Raw genomic sequence first — 18,358 nt, 5'->3', positions numbered from 1 at the left:
TGGCCGTGTCGACATATCCTGTTATCTAAGTCTCATCGTAGACCCCGTTCATCATGTGGTTGAAAACGAGGAGACCGGGTGAATCGCCCAACTCCCGGTTCCTGTCTTCCCATGAACTGTCCATCGAGGCACCGCCAGTCTTCCTTTCCTGGAGGGCCCAAGGCGACAAAAGAGAAGACTTGAGTCTCGTCTCTCATTGTAAGCCCTGGGAGCATTAAATATCTCGCGGTTCTGATACCGTCTTGGTGTGTCGGCGCCATGGACGAGACACAGAATTATATCAATGCGCGCCAGGTGACTACCACGGGCTATGCGATGATCGGGATTACGTCGTTCTTCTGCGTGGCGCGATTCGGGCTTCGATTTTGGAAATCAGTGCCATTCCAGGCGGAGGATGTGTTTATCCTGCTTTCATGGGGTGTCTTCCTCACCGTCGCCATCCTTTACATTGTTGTCACGCCCGTCCTCTACCGCGTCGACGATGTCATGTCCGGGAAGAGTCCTCCTTATGCTGCGATTGAACAGGATGCTCTCTTTATCATCAAGATCTTCTTCGCAAACACGCTGCTGTACTGGCTTACCCTTTGGGCTGTTAAGCTTTCGCTGCTGTTTCTTTATCAGCGTCTGTTCAAAGGTCTGCAAAACCAGATGCGATGGTGGTGGGCAGTTCTAATCTTCACCATTGTGGTGAGTGTTAATTGGGCAAAATTTGTTACCCAGTCCCGCAAAAAGAAGCTGCTGACTTCCTTGTAGACTTTTATCGGCTGCGTCATTTCCAATTTCACTGCGTGCAGCAGTATTCATGCCTGGTTTACTCTTGGTCCGTACTCCCAAATGGACATCTCACAGTGGTTGCACCTATAATGCTTTGCTGACTCAATTCCGGTGAATCCATGCAGGGGGCTGTAATACTCGTCGCGATGCGAGGGCTCAAATAGCCAGTCTCTACTACTCATTTGCTGTTGATGTCATCAGCAATATAATGAGTCAGTGGTTCCTCGACTAACCGTGTAGTCCGGATTCTTTATCACTAACGTCTACTTTTTAGTCATGATATTGCCTCTCAAACTATTATGGTCCTTACGCCTACCTCTTGGCCAGAAACTGAGTGTCGGCGCCGTGTTTTCCATCGGTATCATTTGTATTATCATGTCTATTGTTCGGGTGGTTCAGGTCGGCTCCAAGGCTAAGAACGACAGCACACCAAGCAGCTCATGGCTGGCCTTCTGGGGGATGATTGAAGCAGGAATTGGTACGTGAGCTCGCAGTTTATCAAGGATCTTTGCATAAGACCCATGAGAAGGGCACTCTCCTGACTTATTAATCTTTCCGCTGCAGCTGTCGTAATCAGTTGCCTTCCTGCTTTCGCCATCATATACCGCAAGACACGAAATTCTCGCCGTCAATATGGAAGTGGTTATACTGAGATGCCTTCATATGGCAATCCGCAGGGAATACCCTTGTCCACCACCACAATAAGCGCAAAACATTCTCGATCGAGATCTTTCGGAAATAGCACTTTCCACGGTCACGATACAGTTACTAAGCCTGGGAAAATATCTGTCACACAAACCATTAATGTGAGTCTCCCGGGGACGACTGGATAATTGTTGAAGTCTGTACATCGAGCTAATGTAGAACATCCGCCATGCACAGATGCAGGATAGTTATGTTAAAGGAATTGCTACATAACTAAGTTTTAGAGTCGATAAGGTCCCTGTGATCAAAGTTAACTGGGAGCGGTTTTCAAGGTCAATTGCAGCGGGTTATACTGCAGTCAGCTTGATATTGCTCTCATTATGCCATGGAATCTAGAACACGTTGAGTCATTCCTATTCGATGGTGCACTCTTTGAAAACCCTTGAACGTATGATTTCCAGACCTTAGAGATTGAGGGATTCTTCAGAACTACGTGTTGGCTTCGTTTCCCAGTAAATGAAAAAGCTTGGAAGGAATACGTATCTACAGAGCCTGTGCTATGCCTCCTCCATCTTTGGCCTTGAATTGATTTGTCAGTCAATCCTCCCCTTGGTAATTACTGTGGGAATACAAGAAAAAACAAGACAGGACTTCCCACGAATTGAATTGTTGAAAGTGCGTGAGAAAATAACTCCAGAGCTGGCCCGAGCTCACTGGATTACTCCTTGGCAGCCATCAACTGAAATAGGATTTACTGTGATTTCTGTATGATATCGACATATATATATCTTCATGCTTACCGGTATACTGCACCACAAACAATTGATCGGTCATTAACAGGAACTACAAACATTCTCGTTACCTTACTCTCTCCGAACATTTTCACCGTCCTCAATTTGCAACTTTATCGAGTATCGCACCTCTCGCGAGCTCCTCATCGTTTTTCTCCAAAACAACACGATCGATACCCTTGCACTTATAGCTCTGAAACTTCCACGCGTGTAGGCGGGCCTCGAACATTTCGCCGATCTCCTCGAGCGTGCGATTCTTGACCTCAGGGAGGAAGAAAAACACGAAGGCAGCAGCAAGAAAACATGAGCATATCCAGATGTAGCCGTATTTGGGTCTATGGACATCAGATTTCGCGATACATCACTACATACACAATACAAAGGGCCGTTAAAAGGAACAGAGCCACTTACCCCCAGTTGAGTGCGCTAGGGTTTATACAGTATGGGGCCGTAAAAGTGGTGAGCCACTGTATTCTGTTAGGGTCGATGATTCTGAGATAATTTTGATTGAATTATGCTTACAGCTCCGAGGAAACCCATGGCCGCAGCAAGCCCAAAAGTATAAGAGCGTAAACGCTGAGATGGCAGCTTGCCGCCGGATACCCAAGCGTAGGTGGATACCATTCCCTAACAATCGTCAGCCTGTTGTTACAGGAAACTGGATTGGGCAAACAGGAATTTTACATTGTAACCGATGATGAAGATCACAGAGATGCCAACGATTGCTTTTCCGGTCTGCTCTGAACTCGGGTCCTTTGTGTAGATAATAGCGATAATAAGCTGACAGAGTCCGCAGAGGATTAACCCAGTTGTTAGGAAAATGCGACGGCGACCGATCTTGCTGATGAAGAGAGCGTTGATCATCATGACAACTATACCGACTGCTACCAAGATGCAGGAATTGCGTCGCCGATGCTTGCCATTTCGAAAAAATAGGTACCGTATGCTGCAAGTGGTTAATATATGATAACTCTCGGCGACAAATGAGACTCTAACCTATCATATACATGGCTCCCGATGCAGCTTGCGTGGTGATAGCTGCAATAGCCAGAAAAGTACGTCGTCGATCGACGGAATTCCTGAACAGGTCCCAGAAGGTAATGCCCTGGCCATTCTCCTTTTCGACCTCGATTGCTGTGACAATGCCGCGAAGCTCCTCTTCAATGTTGCTTTCCTTTGGACGCAGCCACATGAGAGTCCTGCGAGCGTCCTCGTAGTGACCTTGTTGAGCTAGCCAGCGAGGTGACTCCAGGACAAAAAACATGCCGACCGTGAGAATAACGGGAACAATGTAGATTATCCCCAGAGGAATGAGGTAAGACTCCCGAGTAAAAATCTTGGAAGTAAAATTGTCGACAATCGTGCCAACCAGTGTATCAATCGAGATCTAGAAATCGAAAGCTGCGATTACCATGCCGCGGTAGCGAGCTAGGGAGCATTCCTAAAAGAATAAGTAACCATAGAGTTATGTCTTCTGGGACAACGCCTTCACCTGCAGGTAAAGCTGAGAACAAGTCATGAATAGCCCGTTCGCAAGCCCGATTAGCAGACGGGCGAAGTAGAGGCCACCGATACTGGTCGTAGCCATCATAATAATATTTGCAACGCAATACATACCGCTAGCAATCCAAAGAGACTGCTTGCAGCTGATCTTGGCAGATATAAAGCCTGGCTTGTTAGCGACACCAATAGATCGCCAGATATACTGGCACCTGCAGAAGTAGAGCCCACGAATGCCCCAAGCACCATAAGGGACGATATCAGCTGTTGGCGAGTAGCACTTATATTATAGCCGATTGGGGTTTTCGGGTCTTCATATCCAAATACCTATTACAATATTAGTCTTTTGAATCAGAAGAGCACCGTAAACTACCTTGAGGAAACCAATCATAGCTTGCAACCCGCTGATCAAGCCGTAATCCATCCCGTACTGGAACGGTTGACATGGATATGAGAGAGCACGCTGCGAGACATTTCCAATGCTGAAGCACACCGCGTTTACTGTCAGCCATTTTGCATAGTAAATTGAGCTGTATGTGAGAAGATGTGGATGATGATTGATGTGTTTTGATCGCGAGATCCTGGTCGATCACTTCCGGATTTATATATTCGACAATCCTCGATGGACGAGTGCAATATACTTGCATCCATGTGAGCTAGAACAACCTGGATCTGCAGCTAGTTATCAAAATGCGGGGAGACGATGTGGAGGTTGACAGGGGTTAATGTGGGAATCCAGTGGAGATATGGGGAAACCATTTCACCTGGGGGAAACAATCCAAGATCTCGTGATATACAAAGGAGGTCTAACAGTGCAACATAATAAATTAATCTTGGCAGGTCGTCCGCTTGAATACGAGGTATTCCTGCCGGCAAGAGACGACCCTGGCACTCAAAAGAACTTAGAGGAAGGACTCGGGATGAACAGGCAGAAATTAGTAGTCCCGTAGTCCATCCTACGCCTGATTGATAAGTACAGGCTGGACAATCAAGAGTGGGAGAAAGATGGAATTTACAGCCGCCGCAAGTGTACCTACGATCAGGTTTGCTCAGTGAATTGCCAGCCTGCGATTTTCTCCCCAGTACAAACTTCTAATGGCATCAATCCTGAGAGGTTTACATGAGAATTCCCTCAACCAATGAGTGAGTTCAATCCGGAATGTATAACCAGAGTTGAAACGATGGTGAACATGGGCGGAAATCTGTTGATCTCATACAGCGTCCCCAGCTGCGCGGTAATAAGGCAACTACGCCTTACATCGGATGAGGCACGCTGCGAATTCCGTACCGATTGTTGGACTTTTCATGGGCATCTGCGTGTTTCTATAAGTCTATAGAGGTTGACGGAGTAGATTATCGAGGTAATTGGGTTTCCTTAGTTCAAAATCGTAAAAGACTTGTCAGGTAGATTGTCGCCACATATCCCTTTTATGACGACTCCGTGGGAGCAGCTGGTCATTAGATAGAATGCTTGTTCAGTTTCCCTGCTAGCAGCAGTTTCTGCAGGTTCCTCATACTCTTCGTCTGGCAAAAGAGCATCCTTCTCACTGCGACAACACTAATCACTGCACCGCAGGCGGGGAGGGACATCACCAGCAGCGACAACCAAGCTACAAAGAGAAAGAGCAAACAAGGGAAACAGAGAAAACACCATCTGCTATATCCCGTAGCTCCGGCACTGTCCATGACAACGTTCTCTGTTAACAAAAAGTGAAGGAGAATAGACTTAAGCCCAAGCTTAGACATGGATAAAGATAAGAAGGAACTACGCCCCCTTTTTCAGGACATCTTTACCATGTCTCTTGAACTCTACCTTCGAATTGAACAAGAGCTATTCTTTTTATGCTTTTCTCCTGCTTCTTTCGCCCTTGCTTTTATCAAAAGATTTTACAGAGCAAGAGAATCGCCGCCTCCACAGACTGACGAATAACTGAATGCAACAAGTGAAAAAAAAAACTCAGATGAAATAAATAAATGAATAAATAAATAAATAAATAGAAATAAATAAATAAATAAATAAATAAATAAATAAATAAATAAATAAATAAATAAATAAATAAATAAATAAATAAATAAATAAATAAATAAATAAATAAATAAATAAATAAATAAATAAATAAATAAATAAATAAATAAATAAATAAATAAATAAATAAATAAATAAATAAATAAATAAATAAATAAATAAATAAATAAATAAATAAATAAATAAATAAATAATTGTGTACTTCACATATTGAGCGAAAATGTGTCAATTCAATAACTAGAGCTGATGATGCTAATTTATTTGTCGAGATTTGGAGAAAGAAAGCATTTCGACCCTTGACTCCGGACAGCAGGCAGCCTCCAGGGCCGTCTCAAGAGTTCAGAGTAGCAGCGGTAATGAGAATCATTTATTTGTTCGTTTATTTACCCCAGTACGGGTTCGTGACCAAATCGTGGTTGGGCCCGCAGCACTGGCCGAAGATTCGGTTCCCCTGCGAGTCGTAGAGACAGTTGTCGGCGCCGAAGTAAATGTCGCCATAGTTGTGCGGCCAGACAGCCGTGAGTTTGCAGCCGGCCTGGACCTTGTACATCGTGCTGTCACCACTGAACCCAGCGTAGATGGTCGCAGTGTTGTTAGGCTGCTGGTTGTCGGGGATGTTTTGGGAGTCGGGGTGGCATGTCGGGTTTCCGTTAATCAAAATGCATCCGTTGTTGACGTGCTGTGAATGATTTGTCAGTTCGAAAAAGAAGGAAGAAAGAAAGAAATGCATTTCCACGTACAATGTTCGTTCCTCCAGTGTTGTAACCCTGTGGAGTGTCGCAAGGCCACCACTTGGAATTCGGATTGTTTTGCGAAGAAGCCTCCACAGCCGCATTGACGTCGGTGCAGATGGGCAGGTTAAAGAAGCCAGGAGTTCTGATGCCATTTTGGAAGATGTAGTCGCCTTCCGTTCCATGTCCGTCAATGAAGCGGGATTCATCAGGCATCTGGTACCCGTTGGTGTTGTTGTTGAGCTGGTATGCCTGGTACGAGCTGATAAAGATATCGTCAAGGGTCACTCCGCCGAATTTGGTCCCATCAAGAACGTCAACAGTGCCACCAGGCAGCGTCCCAAACGGCCACTGATCCCCTGGTATTTGGACGGTGGTCATAATATATGCAGCCTGCCCGTTGTTGCAAACCTGTGCCTTGCCAATGACGTCGGTGGGGACGTTCCGCTTAATATCCTCAGAAGGAGGACCGCAGGAGTCGTTGGTCAGCCTAAATGTGGGGTTTAGCCGGGTGTCCTAACAGATGAGGTTTGAGGATGCGCAAATACTTACAGGATAAAGGGGTGAAGACCCTGTGGTGCAACAGTCCAAGCACTCTGGATCAACTGACCGTACATGATCTTTTGGGCTTGGAGTGTGATGTTGCTCAGGTCGATATCGTTAGGAATAGCAGTCATGCTTCCGTTTTTGATCATGGTGTAGAGATCAGAAATTGAGTTGTTTTGCGAATTCCCGGAGAAAATCGCCGACAGATAGCCGGTTTCAGCACCTTTCCACGCACCGAAAATGGTGCCGAGAGCTGATGATACTGAGTTCTGTGTTTGCAGCGCGTTCTGTGTGCTGAGGAAACCACACCTATTAGTGTGGGATGCAGTTTCTGATTCTCATGGGTGTGACTCACGCGGGAAGGTTGGTTCTAGCAGTACCGATCGCAAAGCTAATTATATTATTAATTGTGTCTTGCGTAAGAGCCATAACTGCATTGTTCTTGAAAAATGAACTGAGAACTAATGACATGTCAGAACGAAAGCCTTGATTTCCCGGGGAGGAATGAAGTTCAACACGTACAAAAGTTCCATGAATACGAGCTGAAAATGCCAACGGCCGCTCCGATGCCATTGAGAATGTTATTTATAACGGTTGTATCGCTGGGGAGTTGAGGAGCGAATGTCTGAGCAAAGGTTCCCAGGTTAGGAGTCATTTGCGCAAGGGCATCGTCGAGGGCCCCAGCCATGTGTTGGTAGAGCTGCATGCGAAATCAATGTTAATGATGAATATACATATGGCGATGCAATGGGATGATATATATTGTCGAGCTCACCTGATGAACCGAAGAAAAGGAGTTCAGGATCAAAAAGCCAGCAGGATGGTCGACTTGATCACACTGAACGACCGTCGAGCACGGCACATTGCCAACGTCCTGGCAGTTCCAGCTCTCAGGGCCGTGGAAGAAGTTGCTGATAAAGGCAGAAAATGGCAAGGAAACCCCTCCGGACTGCGATTGTCCACCGGTCCACGCTTCAACGGCCGCATTCCAGGCATCATCGGTATCGGCAGCTTGCCATCTGCTAGACGGAGCTGCAGCGGCATTCGCAATAGTAGGGTCAGAACACGAGACAATTTGCCATGAACCAGTGGGAGTCGGCCGAGCTGAGCTACTGGGAGTCGCCCGAGATGAACCAGAAGGAGTCGCCCGAGATGAGCCAGTGGGAGTCGGCAGAGATGAAGCACTGTGAGTTGGCAGAGATGAAGTACTATGAGTCGGCAGAGATGAAGTAATATGAGTCGGCAGAGGTGAATCAGTATGAGTCGACAGAGATGAATCAGTGTGAGTCGACAGTGATGAAGATGCGACGTGTGAAGATGAGGCAGTCGTTGAATGGTGTGCTGGCAGAGCAGTCGCCAGACCCAAGAGGTCTAGCAGAAGAGTGATTTCGAGCAAGCGCATCGCACGGAGTCCAATCAGTGAGGTAGAAGAAAGGAGTGAGTAGAAAGAGGAGAGGATTGTTCCTGAGTTTTCGAGCTACCAATTCAGGGAGGGAGGCCATAGGCCTTTTATTATCGTCAAGAAGCAGAACTACATACTCCATCCAGCCGTGTAAAACACGAGATGCGTAGACTGTGGACCCTGTAAGCATGATTGTCGAGTTGTTCCTAAATAAAGAAAATTGTGTTCAGGAACGCGATGAACCTTAATGATGTCTTGTCTCCTGGTCGAGATGGATGGAGATCTTCAGATGGCCACTCAGATGCGTGCCCGCCCACATTCAAGGTTAGCTTTCCGCCCCCAAGCCCCACAGAGCCCGGTTACTGGCCCCCTGCTCTCTGCCTAAAGAGGGATAGTTATCTGCCAAGAAAATTCGCGAAAACAGCCACTTTCACTTTAATTGCACGTTTGGAGCGCTAGTCCCAAAGAGGTATTTGGTCGCACAACTTTATTGTTTTTCCGGGATCACCGTAAATGGTTTGCCGTAAACACCGAAGGGTTACTGCAACAGCGCTGAACCATTGAAGGGAGGTCTTGGAAAGAACATGCACTTAATCTCCACCGGGCTGCTATGCAATCTATAAACTAGTGTCTCTTTCAAAGGAAAGCTTCTAGTTCCCTGCTTAGTGAAACTTAGCCGCCCCCGCAGCTATCGTCGTGACTCTGCTATCTCTACGAGAAATCGCTGCGACAATACACGAGCTCTGATAGTATTTGTCATGGCTTTTGTCTGTTGTCCTCAACTCAGATTGCCCAGACAGAGAACCAGTATCAGCAACAGAATCAGAACCATGTTTAGAAGAGAAAGGTTGGATCCAGGTGTTAGCGTGATCATCCATGTATGGAGTATATACAGCCCTCGGAAAGGATGAAGTACCACACTGCCGAGGATCAACAAGCTGAGACAAGCTAGCCCGATATCTTCAGGAAGAGCAGGTACTCCACGCCTCTGCACCTGTCCGCAGCCAATCAGCGAGTGAGTTTGCACCTTTTATTACTCTACATGCATTGATAAATGTGTTATGGCAATGCCGTAATAAACACACGTGGAAGATGCTTGAATGAGCTAAGATTAAGGAGGCTCCACCCTACTTACATGGATGGTCCATACACTTGACCGTCTCACAACAATGGACCACCCATGTGCTCCAACGATGGAGTTACAGAGTTGTCACATGACGCTGAAGAAGATAACAGGATTACTCTGTAAATGGTGACTCCACACATACCTGTGCAGTTAGATTACTGAAAGCGACTGGAGCTTGACCTGCCAATAGTCGAGTAAATTGACTCGATACTATTCAAACGACATAACATGGGTGCTTCTGATACAAAAGATAAAGGATGAGCCACCATTAGGTAATGGAAAGGGAATAAACCTTTGACAGATAGTAATTGAATGGGAAGACCCAAGTTCGGTAGCATTTTTGCCTGGATTTTTTTTTCACGTTGGGCATAGATGGAAATATTTATCTACATCTATATAGCTGTGAAGCTACCTGAATGGCATTGAACGGCAGAACAATAGGACTAGGCAGGAATTGCAAAACTTGTTTAAGACATCTAACGAATTATTTACCTGAAGACATTATGATAGAGTTCTGGCCATTATTGACCATGATGATCTTCAACACTGTAATTTTGACCTGTCTGTCGCAAGCCAATGTTGCAGTGACTGGCTGCCTCTTGCCTCTTTTAGTTTAGCGTCTTGCCTAAAAGGTAGAACGCCTATTTCTCTTACCTTCCTGTATGTACAGTACAGTTCTTAGGAATCCGAGCCTTCTTACGCTTCCATCTTTCATCACTGTCGATGAACAGCAAACTCCATCTTGTGCCGACCACAGCCAGCACACAGATGGTCACTGATCTTGACACAGGCTCAGGGATCCGGGCCGTTGATGTGGCTGATCAATGCCCATCAGCTAAATGTCATAGGAGTCGACACGGTGGCATTGCAGCCTGTCTTTGTACCTCCAAATGTGCTATTCGAGATGCAAGATGCCGAGATAAATCGGCTCTGGGGAGAAAGCCATTTCGACTTAAGGGCCGGAAGGCTATATCTGCAGCTGGCTGGCTCCGTCTTGTTCGTCTCGGATGATGCCACTATTCCACCCGACGAATCGGTCCACAGGCAAGAACCAGGAAATCTTGGGAGGCTATCCTGTCCATTTCAAAGTACCGATGGCGCAGGCGAGGATACAAGTCTCGAATTGAATGATGCACACTTATTCACTTTTATCGACTTCTCGTGGAAGGTGATTACAGGGGCCTATGAAGTCTACAAATCGCCCAATGGAACGACCTCCGAGAACGCCTGCATCAGCACAATCCTTGCAGACCTCCAAGAAGCCACGGAAGGTTTAATTTCTGATGTGGAAGGAAAAACCAAACACAAAAAGGCTCTAATCGTCCTCGCCGACAACTGCCACGACTTGTCCCAGGACTTCTCGAAAATCCTAGAGAAACTTAAGGCCACCGAAAAGAACTCGAAGTGGCAAAGTCTCAAAGTAAAACTGGCAAGCATGAGGAAAGAGAAAGAGATAGCGTCTATTGAGAAGAGGCTGGATAGCTACCGATCACAGATTCTCCTCCGGGTGAACTTCATTCTCTGGTACGAGTCCGCTGCTGTCTGTATACACCTATTACTAACCTTGAATGACAGTGAGCGACAGTCATCCACCAAGACGCAGCTTGACAGGATGGAGAATGAAGGATTACAGATGCGTACCGAAAGTGCAAGCCAGCTCGCTGGTCTTCGAAAAGAACTAGGGAAGGCGATTCAAAAGCTACTAAAGGAACAAAAAGAGGACGCGGAAACCCGACAAATAAATGAAGCGGAGCAGATAAAATTATTGACAGAGATTCGCTCTTCTCTGTCTAGATTGCAGTCAATGACGACATCCATGTCGCGAGAGAATCGTGTTCTGCGTCGGCTATATTTCAAATCTATGAATAGCCGCGAGGACAATATCACAGACGCGGAGAAAGGAACTTTCAGATGGTTTCTCGAAGACCGAAGCGATTGCGCAGCCAGTGTCACAGGGGAAAATGATGACGAAGAACCAGTAATGCGACAACGTACGCGACACTCTTTCCTGAAGTGGCTTAATTCAGGCGGTCAGATTTTCTATATTTCTGGAAAAGCCGGGTCTGGGAAGTCTACTCTACTGAAATTTCTCTTTCAACATTCCCGTGTTCGACGAGAGCTTGAAGACTGGGCCTGCGACAAAAAGCTGGTTTTTGCGAATTTCTTTTTCTGGAACTCTGTGGACAAACTAACAGATGTCACTTGAGGGACTCTATAGAGCTCTTCTCTTCGAGACTTTGAAGCAGTGCCCTGATCTCATCCAGGAGATCTTTCCAGACCAGTGGAACATGCTTGAAACCGAAGGAGTTTTCGACGGTATTCCATTTCGGTTGCCTGAGATAAAGGCGGCATTCAACCGCCTGATAGGCAAACAGACCTTCCCAAAACATCGTTTCTGTTTCTTCATCGACGGCCTTGATGAATATGAAGGAGAAAGTGTCGAACATTGGGAACTGGCACGGGATCTCCAGAATTGGGCTAACTCTGGGGATATCAAGATTTGTGTCAGCAGTCGACCGCATACTGCGTTCTTGAGCACTTTCTCTGATAATCCCAATCTTCGAATTCACCTCCACAAGCTCACTCGTCGCGATATTCATCGATTTTGCTGTGAAAAATTTGAAAGAGATGTCAACTTCAACAGAATCAGAGACATATATTTGGATCTGGTGAACGACAATGGCAGATGGCGTATTCCTATGGGTTCGCCTTGTCGTCTACTCACTTCTGAATGGCGTTGGTCACCATGACTCACCTTCGGCTCTACGACAGAAGCTGAAGGCACTTCCTAAAGATTTGGATGAATTGTTCGACAAACTACTGGGTTCTATTGACCCCGCCAATCGCAAAAGGTTTGACAAAATATTTCTAATCGCAACTCGTAGTGGGTTTCCCCTTAATTCTCTTATCTTCTCTTGGCTTGACGACCTTGAAGACCCGGTTTCCCATTTAAGGGCCCCGTCCGAGGTTATTCTGACAAGGAAATCAAAATAAGACATCAAGATCTACGATGCCAGCTCGATACATTGTCGAAGGGGCTCTTGGAGATGGTACCTACTAAGCATTCCGACAACCTCTATTTCAAATACGAGGTCCAATTCCTTCATCGTACTGTGCGAGAGTACCTTCAAGACGACTTGATAATTAGCCCAATAAAGGCTAGACTCACGAGCTTTAATTTTACTAAGGAGTTCAGCCGCTTATGTCTGGCAGAGTTCAAATTCTCCAGGACGAAGAATGACTACTTGCGTACAGTCATTTCTCCATACTATGGCAACTTCCTCCATTGTTACAATCAGCTGACCAAGGAGCATATTTCTGGGGAGGACCTGCTTCTCAAATATCTGGATGAGCTCGGAAGGATTCTCGACAGTCATAGTCAACTTCCATCCTTTTACCCTAACGAGACAGACACAGATACTGGAGATCTTTTCTGGCGCCAGATGTGGAACGTGCGGAATCACGTCCAACCATGCAATGTCAAGCATATTTCTTATCTCCATTTGACCGCTTTGTATCGTCAGGCCAAATATGTGTCTCACAAAATATTGGAGCACCCCGAATTGGCTCAGACTAGTGATGACTTGAGCCTCCTTCTTTCCGTCTCTCTCGCACCGAACCCTGACCCTGACTTGGTACTCTTTCTCTTAGAACATAGCGCCTCCTGCCATGACCAAGTTCGAATACGCGATGAAAAATCAGAATACCCCACAACAACGGTATTATCCAATATAAGACAGTGACGGACTGGATGATTTTTCTTGTCAACTTTGCCAATAGCGTGTCTGGTGGACCTCCGTATCGTTCGGATGATGTCTATATTGTCTTAGAACATTTTCTAACTGTTGGCCCTTGGCCGGAGCCTTGCAAAAGAATCGCCCAGATCCCTCAGTCAATGCCCCTGTGGACAAAGGGACTTTTTCAAACCCATCCGTCCACGTGCGACCCAAGTTTCGATACTGGATTCCGGATGCTTCGGTTGACCCTGCAATCGTTGCCCGCGACGTTCAGGCTGCTGGCAATGTAGGCGCTGCTGGACTGGAGGCTCTAGGTTACTATCTGTACGGTGGTCCGCCGTCAAATGCAGGAAGAGGAACCGCTGCTCCGGTTTCATGGGCCACATATGGATTTGGAACAGAGGCATGGAGTATGTTCTGGTCCGATAATGAAGTTATTGAGCATTGCTGACTCTAGACAGACACTCTCTTCAAGGCCATGGCACAAGCCCACAAAGACAACAATCTGATTATGGACTTCGCCATGGGACCGAATCAGGGGACAGGTGTGCCCGCCCCAGCCAATTCTGATGGACTCATGTGGGATCTCGTCGCTTTCAACGTATCTGTGCCAGTAGAGAGGTACTTCCAACGACACCCTGCCAGGATGGGGCACAGGAAAACTGGAAGCTGCGGTAACTGCGTTGGCGACGAAGTCGGAGGTTCTCACGTCAGCTGCACCAGGTCTACCCGGAGATCTCCCACTTAACCGGACGCAGATAACGCTGGCTACATCCAGCCTGACGGACGTTACCAGCAAGGTCGATGCAAACGGGCACTTGGAAGTTCAATTCGACGGCAATGTTCAAGGGCTAAATTACACCGTCTTCGCTATCTATCTCATCCACTCCCTCTACCGAGCACAGGATGGGCCTGAAGATCTGGGTGGACCACAGACTCCGGCGAAATCTCTTGCGCAGAACGGCTCGTGGGCGGTCGATCATTTCTCAGAACTTGGCGCACACACGACGACCAACTTCTGGGAACAGCACATCCTCAAAGAACGGCACGCGGGAACTGCTCATGGATGTAGGAAACTACGGCTGGGAGGACAGCGTTGAAATCGAAGCGAATGTGTACTGGACACAAAACATGTCCAGCCTCTTCCAGGCCGATCACGGTTATTCAATATCCAAGTGGCTTCCTATACTGTTCCACCGGAATGGTCATGCAAAGCAATCGAATCCGCCGGTCTGGTGGGTTACCGATGAGCCTGATAACGGAAACAGTCATATTGCGGACTATCGAAAGACGGTGAGTCTGCCGCAGCTATACGACAGGAACTTGCTAATGGCATCAGCTTGCGGCGCAATATCATAAATATCTAAATACGTGGGCCGAAGACTACCTGGGTCTAGAGTTTTCTGCCCAAGTATCATACAACCTGCCAATGGACATGGTACGGGTTACCTCAAATGTCAGAATGCGCAACTGACATTTATAGCTCGCAAACATCCCCACTGTCGATGCTCCTGAATGCGAATCGCTCGACTTTTCCGACCTGATCGACGGGTATCGTCAGTACGCAGGCCCTGCGAATCTTGCCAGCAGACGTATCGTCTCGTCTGAGTGCGGTGCTGTTCGCGGCGAGGCGTTCGCTCAGACGTTGCCCGAGTTGCTCTGGAAGACGAAACGCTCGTTCGTTGGGTCTATTAACCAGTTTGTGTTCCATGGATTTCCATATTCCGGAAATGTGAGATTCCCTCATTCCTGAATGTATTTACAGTGCTGACGCCTGGCTGTCTTGAAGTACGGCAATACGACATGGCCGGTGTTCACCACGTTCAACTATCAGTACTCTTCGATGCATGGTCCACACGAACCTGCTTGGGAGTTTTACCGCGATCAGATCGACTTCGTCGCGCGGAACAACTACATACTCCAGTCTGGAACGCCGAAGATTGACGTCGCTTTTTGGCAGAAAATCACCACGTATCCAGGGCACATAACGAACAGGACATACGAACCGACAGACTTGGAAGAAAAGGGTGAGATTATTTTCATCATATTTTAGAGGACTCAGGCTAACAATGCAGGTTACTCGTACGAGTATCTAAGCCCGGACAACTTTGTGCTGCCAACAGCATGAGTCGAGGATGGCGTTCTCGCTCCTGATGCGCAGGCCTTCCGGGCGATGGTCGTCAGAGCCAACGACTCGCTCACCGTTGACGGCGTGTCGAAACTCGTCGAGTTTGCTCATGCCGGTCTCCCAATCATTTTCTCTGGCGGTCTTCCGTCGTCATATCTTGGAACCAAGGACCCGAAGAGTATCGCGGATGCACAACACTCGCTGAACGAAACCACGTCGCTGCCAAATGTCCATGTCACAGACTCGTACGACGGACTGGCTTCGACACTGGCATCACTGGGGATCTTGCCAGCGACAAGACTGTCCACCAACAGAACATGGTTCACGATCAGACGATCAGACAACCAGACGAATGAGGATTACATTTTCGTGTACAACGACGCAATGGAATCACCACTTGGCGAGGAGTATTCCGAAGGCACGCTTGAATTAACTTGACTGGGATCCCGTATGAATTCAACGCCTGGACGGGCGAGCAAACTTCTATCCTCACGTACACGCAGTCGGAGAACTCGACGTCGATTCCGATCAAACTGGCAGGGAATCAATCTACCATCGTGGCATTCCTCCCGGAACCACTGAACTCGTCTTCCTATCCTCACACGCATCTCACTGATGTGTCAGATGAGATCCTGGACGTTGCACCCTCGGGAGACGGCAACATTGTCCTGAAAGTCGGTCCCGGGTCATCCTCTCCTTCGTACACGGTCTCAAACGGTACAAAGCAGGTTCTTCCACTGGTCCAAGTTCGCCCATCACGCTGGAGAATTGGACCTTGACAGTCGAACACTGGGACCCGCCATCGAACCTGTCCGACATCGAGGGCGGCGCTAGAAAATACGACACAACGCACCATCTCCCCCGGCTTGTCTCGTGGCAGGAGATTCCGGGGCTGCAGAATGTCTCAGGAAGAGGCTACTATTCTACCTCTTTTGAGTGGCCTCCCTCTGACGGCGTCGATGTCGACGGCGCAATCATCGACTTTGGCTTCGTGGTACACACCCTCCGCGTCAGCGTGAATGGACATCAACTGCCGCCTCTGGACGTCACAGCCGCAAAAGCAGATATCGGACAGACACTTGTTCACGGAACGAACGTGGTCGAAGCCGTCGTGGCGACTCCTCTGGGCAATGTCCTCCGGCCCATCTGGTATCAGTTGCAGACGTCGGGAACAGGGCCAAGTGATCCTGTTGCTGGAGGGCCTCCGCCGCCAGCGGGGAATTATGGATTGTTGAAGGATGTGGTTGTGGTGCCGTATAAGGAGGTAGTCGTGGGTGGAGATTAGTCGTCATTCCGAGAATAATTGTACTATATTGTAGTACCTTTCCTAAAGATCCTAATATAAAGATAATAATGGAGTCTAGTTAATAGGTTTAGAGTCCTGACAGAAGGAGAATATAACACTTGTAGATGCAGTTCTACTTCAGTGACACGATTATTCTACAATATATATTGTACAATATTGACTCTGGGTAAAAATCATGTCAGCTTGTATCTTCTGTCTAGCACAATCAAGTCAACTAGTAACAAAATGAGTCTCTGGTACTTATATTCATCTAGATGCATCCAACTTATTGGAAAAATCAAGTGACTGCAATCATAACAAGGCTAGTGCACCTCGACACTCCTCGCATTATTAGTCGCATGGGCAACACTCGAAACCCAATCGTCCGCCTTCTCATCAACCTGATTCAACCCCCAAGCCGTCGGGCTATCATCATGCACAGTCGTCCTCCTCAAATCCCGAATATACTTCCCCTCGAAGCTTCCGCCCGTCGCGCGGTGCAGCACGCAGCGATTGTCCCAGATGATCATGTCCCCAGGATTTTCCCACACGATGCTGGTGACGTACTTGTCCTGCGTGACATGTCTCATCAGTGTATCCAGCAGCTGCTGCGATTTCTCAGGCGAGACGCCCTCAATATGATGGCAATGGGCAGCAATATACAAATTCATCCGCCCACTCGGTTCATGGCGCTGGACGATGCGATGACGAGCCATCTTCTCCCTGGCCGCGTCCAGGTCTTTAAAGAATTCCGGAGACGCGACTTTGCGCGAATGCGCGAGACAATGCGCGCCGACATAGTCGTTTTCTAGCAGTTCTCGGGCTAGATCTTTGGGCAGTTCCTCGAAGGCAGTACGCGAGTCTGCGAAATCGGTATTGCCCCCGTTGCCAGGTGGCGGGAGCTGCACGGCGCGAAGCAGCGAGTATGATGCGCGGCGGGGATTGAAACTCGAATCGACGTGGAAGAGAGCATTTCCCTACAAACACAAAAAAAATAAGCAAAAATACTCAAATATCAACTCAACACGCAGTGAACCTCTCAGAAAGTATGTGTCTTACCCTCCCATAATGCGCCCTCGGACTCTCCGGATCCAGCACATTGCCATTCTCATCCACATTCCCGGCATCAAAAAGCTCGTAGTGCTTGTACCGCGGTTTGCGACCACCGACCATGTACCGCCTGATATTGTCAAGCTCGCCGAAGCGGCGCGAGAAAGCGATATGCGATTCGTCGTCGAGGCCGGTGCGGCGGAAGACGCAGACGCCGTACTGCGTGCACCACAGAGATTAAAATGGGATGTTTCTAGCGAAGGGAAGGGAGGTACACACCTTCGCCAGCGCAGCCCGGATCTCGTCGAAGGTCTCGTCAGAAAGGTTGGAAAAGTCGACGCCTTGGATTTCGGCGGCGAAGGTTGGGTGGAGGGGTTTGACGGTGATGGTTTTGAAGGTGGTGTCCATTCTGTATATACACAGTACAGTCTAACTCTGATAAGATATGATGGATGACAGCAAGTCAGAATCTACGAGATGCTGAAGTTCAAATATATATCTACCGACAAACACGCGAACGTCTTCTTTTTCTACAGTGGTGTAACATTTCTTATATTATCCTCCGAGAGGGGAAGCATGTGGGGCTAGGTGGAGGATGACAAATGATAGTTTCTACG

The 18,358-nt window shown here is 47.6% G+C and overlaps 6 protein-coding genes across 6 annotated transcripts; 3 read left to right on the top strand and 3 right to left on the bottom strand.

The window, feature by feature from the left end:
* Positions 1-53: 53 nt before the first annotated feature.
* Positions 54-1,692, top strand: T310_3491 (uncharacterized protein; the record flags this gene model as incomplete). The annotated part of the gene is made up of 5 exons (XM_013473651.1): positions 54-198; positions 377-687; positions 1,102-1,252; positions 1,339-1,580; positions 1,639-1,692. The coding sequence occupies 5 exons, from the start codon at positions 54-56 to the stop codon at positions 1,690-1,692; spliced, it is 903 nt and encodes a 300-aa protein (XP_013329105.1).
* Positions 1,693-2,154: 462 nt separating this feature from the next.
* Positions 2,155-4,222, bottom strand: T310_3490 (Maltose permease; the record flags this gene model as incomplete). The annotated part of the gene is made up of 10 exons (XM_013473650.1): positions 2,155-2,182; positions 2,220-2,262; positions 2,340-2,545; positions 2,622-2,677; positions 2,733-2,837; positions 2,895-3,156; positions 3,218-3,431; positions 3,622-3,784; positions 3,828-4,037; positions 4,142-4,222. 10 exons carry the CDS (start codon positions 4,220-4,222, stop codon positions 2,155-2,157), a joined length of 1,368 nt encoding a protein of 455 aa, XP_013329104.1.
* A 1,893-nt stretch (positions 4,223-6,115) lies between these two features.
* On the bottom strand, positions 6,116-8,415 carry T310_3489 (DUTPase; the record flags this gene model as incomplete). The annotated part of the gene is made up of 6 exons (XM_013473649.1): positions 6,116-6,415; positions 6,477-6,957; positions 7,020-7,322; positions 7,369-7,474; positions 7,536-7,713; positions 7,789-8,415. 6 exons carry the CDS (start codon positions 8,413-8,415, stop codon positions 6,116-6,118), a joined length of 1,995 nt encoding a protein of 664 aa, XP_013329103.1.
* Positions 8,416-10,445: 2,030 nt separating this feature from the next.
* T310_3488 (uncharacterized protein) lies at positions 10,446-11,747 on the top strand (the record flags this gene model as incomplete). The annotated part of the gene is made up of 1 exon (XM_013473648.1): positions 10,446-11,747. One exon carries the CDS (start codon positions 10,446-10,448, stop codon positions 11,745-11,747), a length of 1,302 nt encoding a protein of 433 aa, XP_013329102.1.
* Positions 11,748-12,220: 473 nt separating this feature from the next.
* Positions 12,221-16,691, top strand: T310_3487 (Secreted protein; the record flags this gene model as incomplete). Its single annotated transcript, XM_013473647.1, has 11 exons — positions 12,221-12,393; positions 12,477-13,280; positions 13,372-13,688; positions 13,740-13,987; positions 14,037-14,245; positions 14,307-14,571; positions 14,618-14,716; positions 14,762-15,010; positions 15,068-15,305; positions 15,408-15,651; positions 16,082-16,691. The coding sequence occupies 11 exons, from the start codon at positions 12,221-12,223 to the stop codon at positions 16,689-16,691; spliced, it is 3,456 nt and encodes a 1,151-aa protein (XP_013329101.1).
* A 323-nt stretch (positions 16,692-17,014) lies between these two features.
* On the bottom strand, positions 17,015-18,319 carry T310_3486 (Alpha-ketoglutarate-dependent 2,4-dichlorophenoxyacetate dioxygenase; the record flags this gene model as incomplete). The annotated part of the gene is made up of 4 exons (XM_013473646.1): positions 17,015-17,668; positions 17,751-17,960; positions 18,021-18,150; positions 18,276-18,319. 4 exons carry the CDS (start codon positions 18,317-18,319, stop codon positions 17,015-17,017), a joined length of 1,038 nt encoding a protein of 345 aa, XP_013329100.1.
* Between the last annotated feature and the right edge of the window lie 39 nt (positions 18,320-18,358).

Source organism: Rasamsonia emersonii, assembly GCF_000968595.1.
Source record: "Rasamsonia emersonii CBS 393.64 chromosome Unknown ctg1118621760071, whole genome shotgun sequence".
In the NCBI taxonomy this organism is placed as follows: Eukaryota; Fungi; Ascomycota; class Eurotiomycetes; order Eurotiales; family Trichocomaceae; genus Rasamsonia; species Rasamsonia emersonii.
This window is presented reverse-complemented; position numbering and strand designations above follow the sequence as displayed.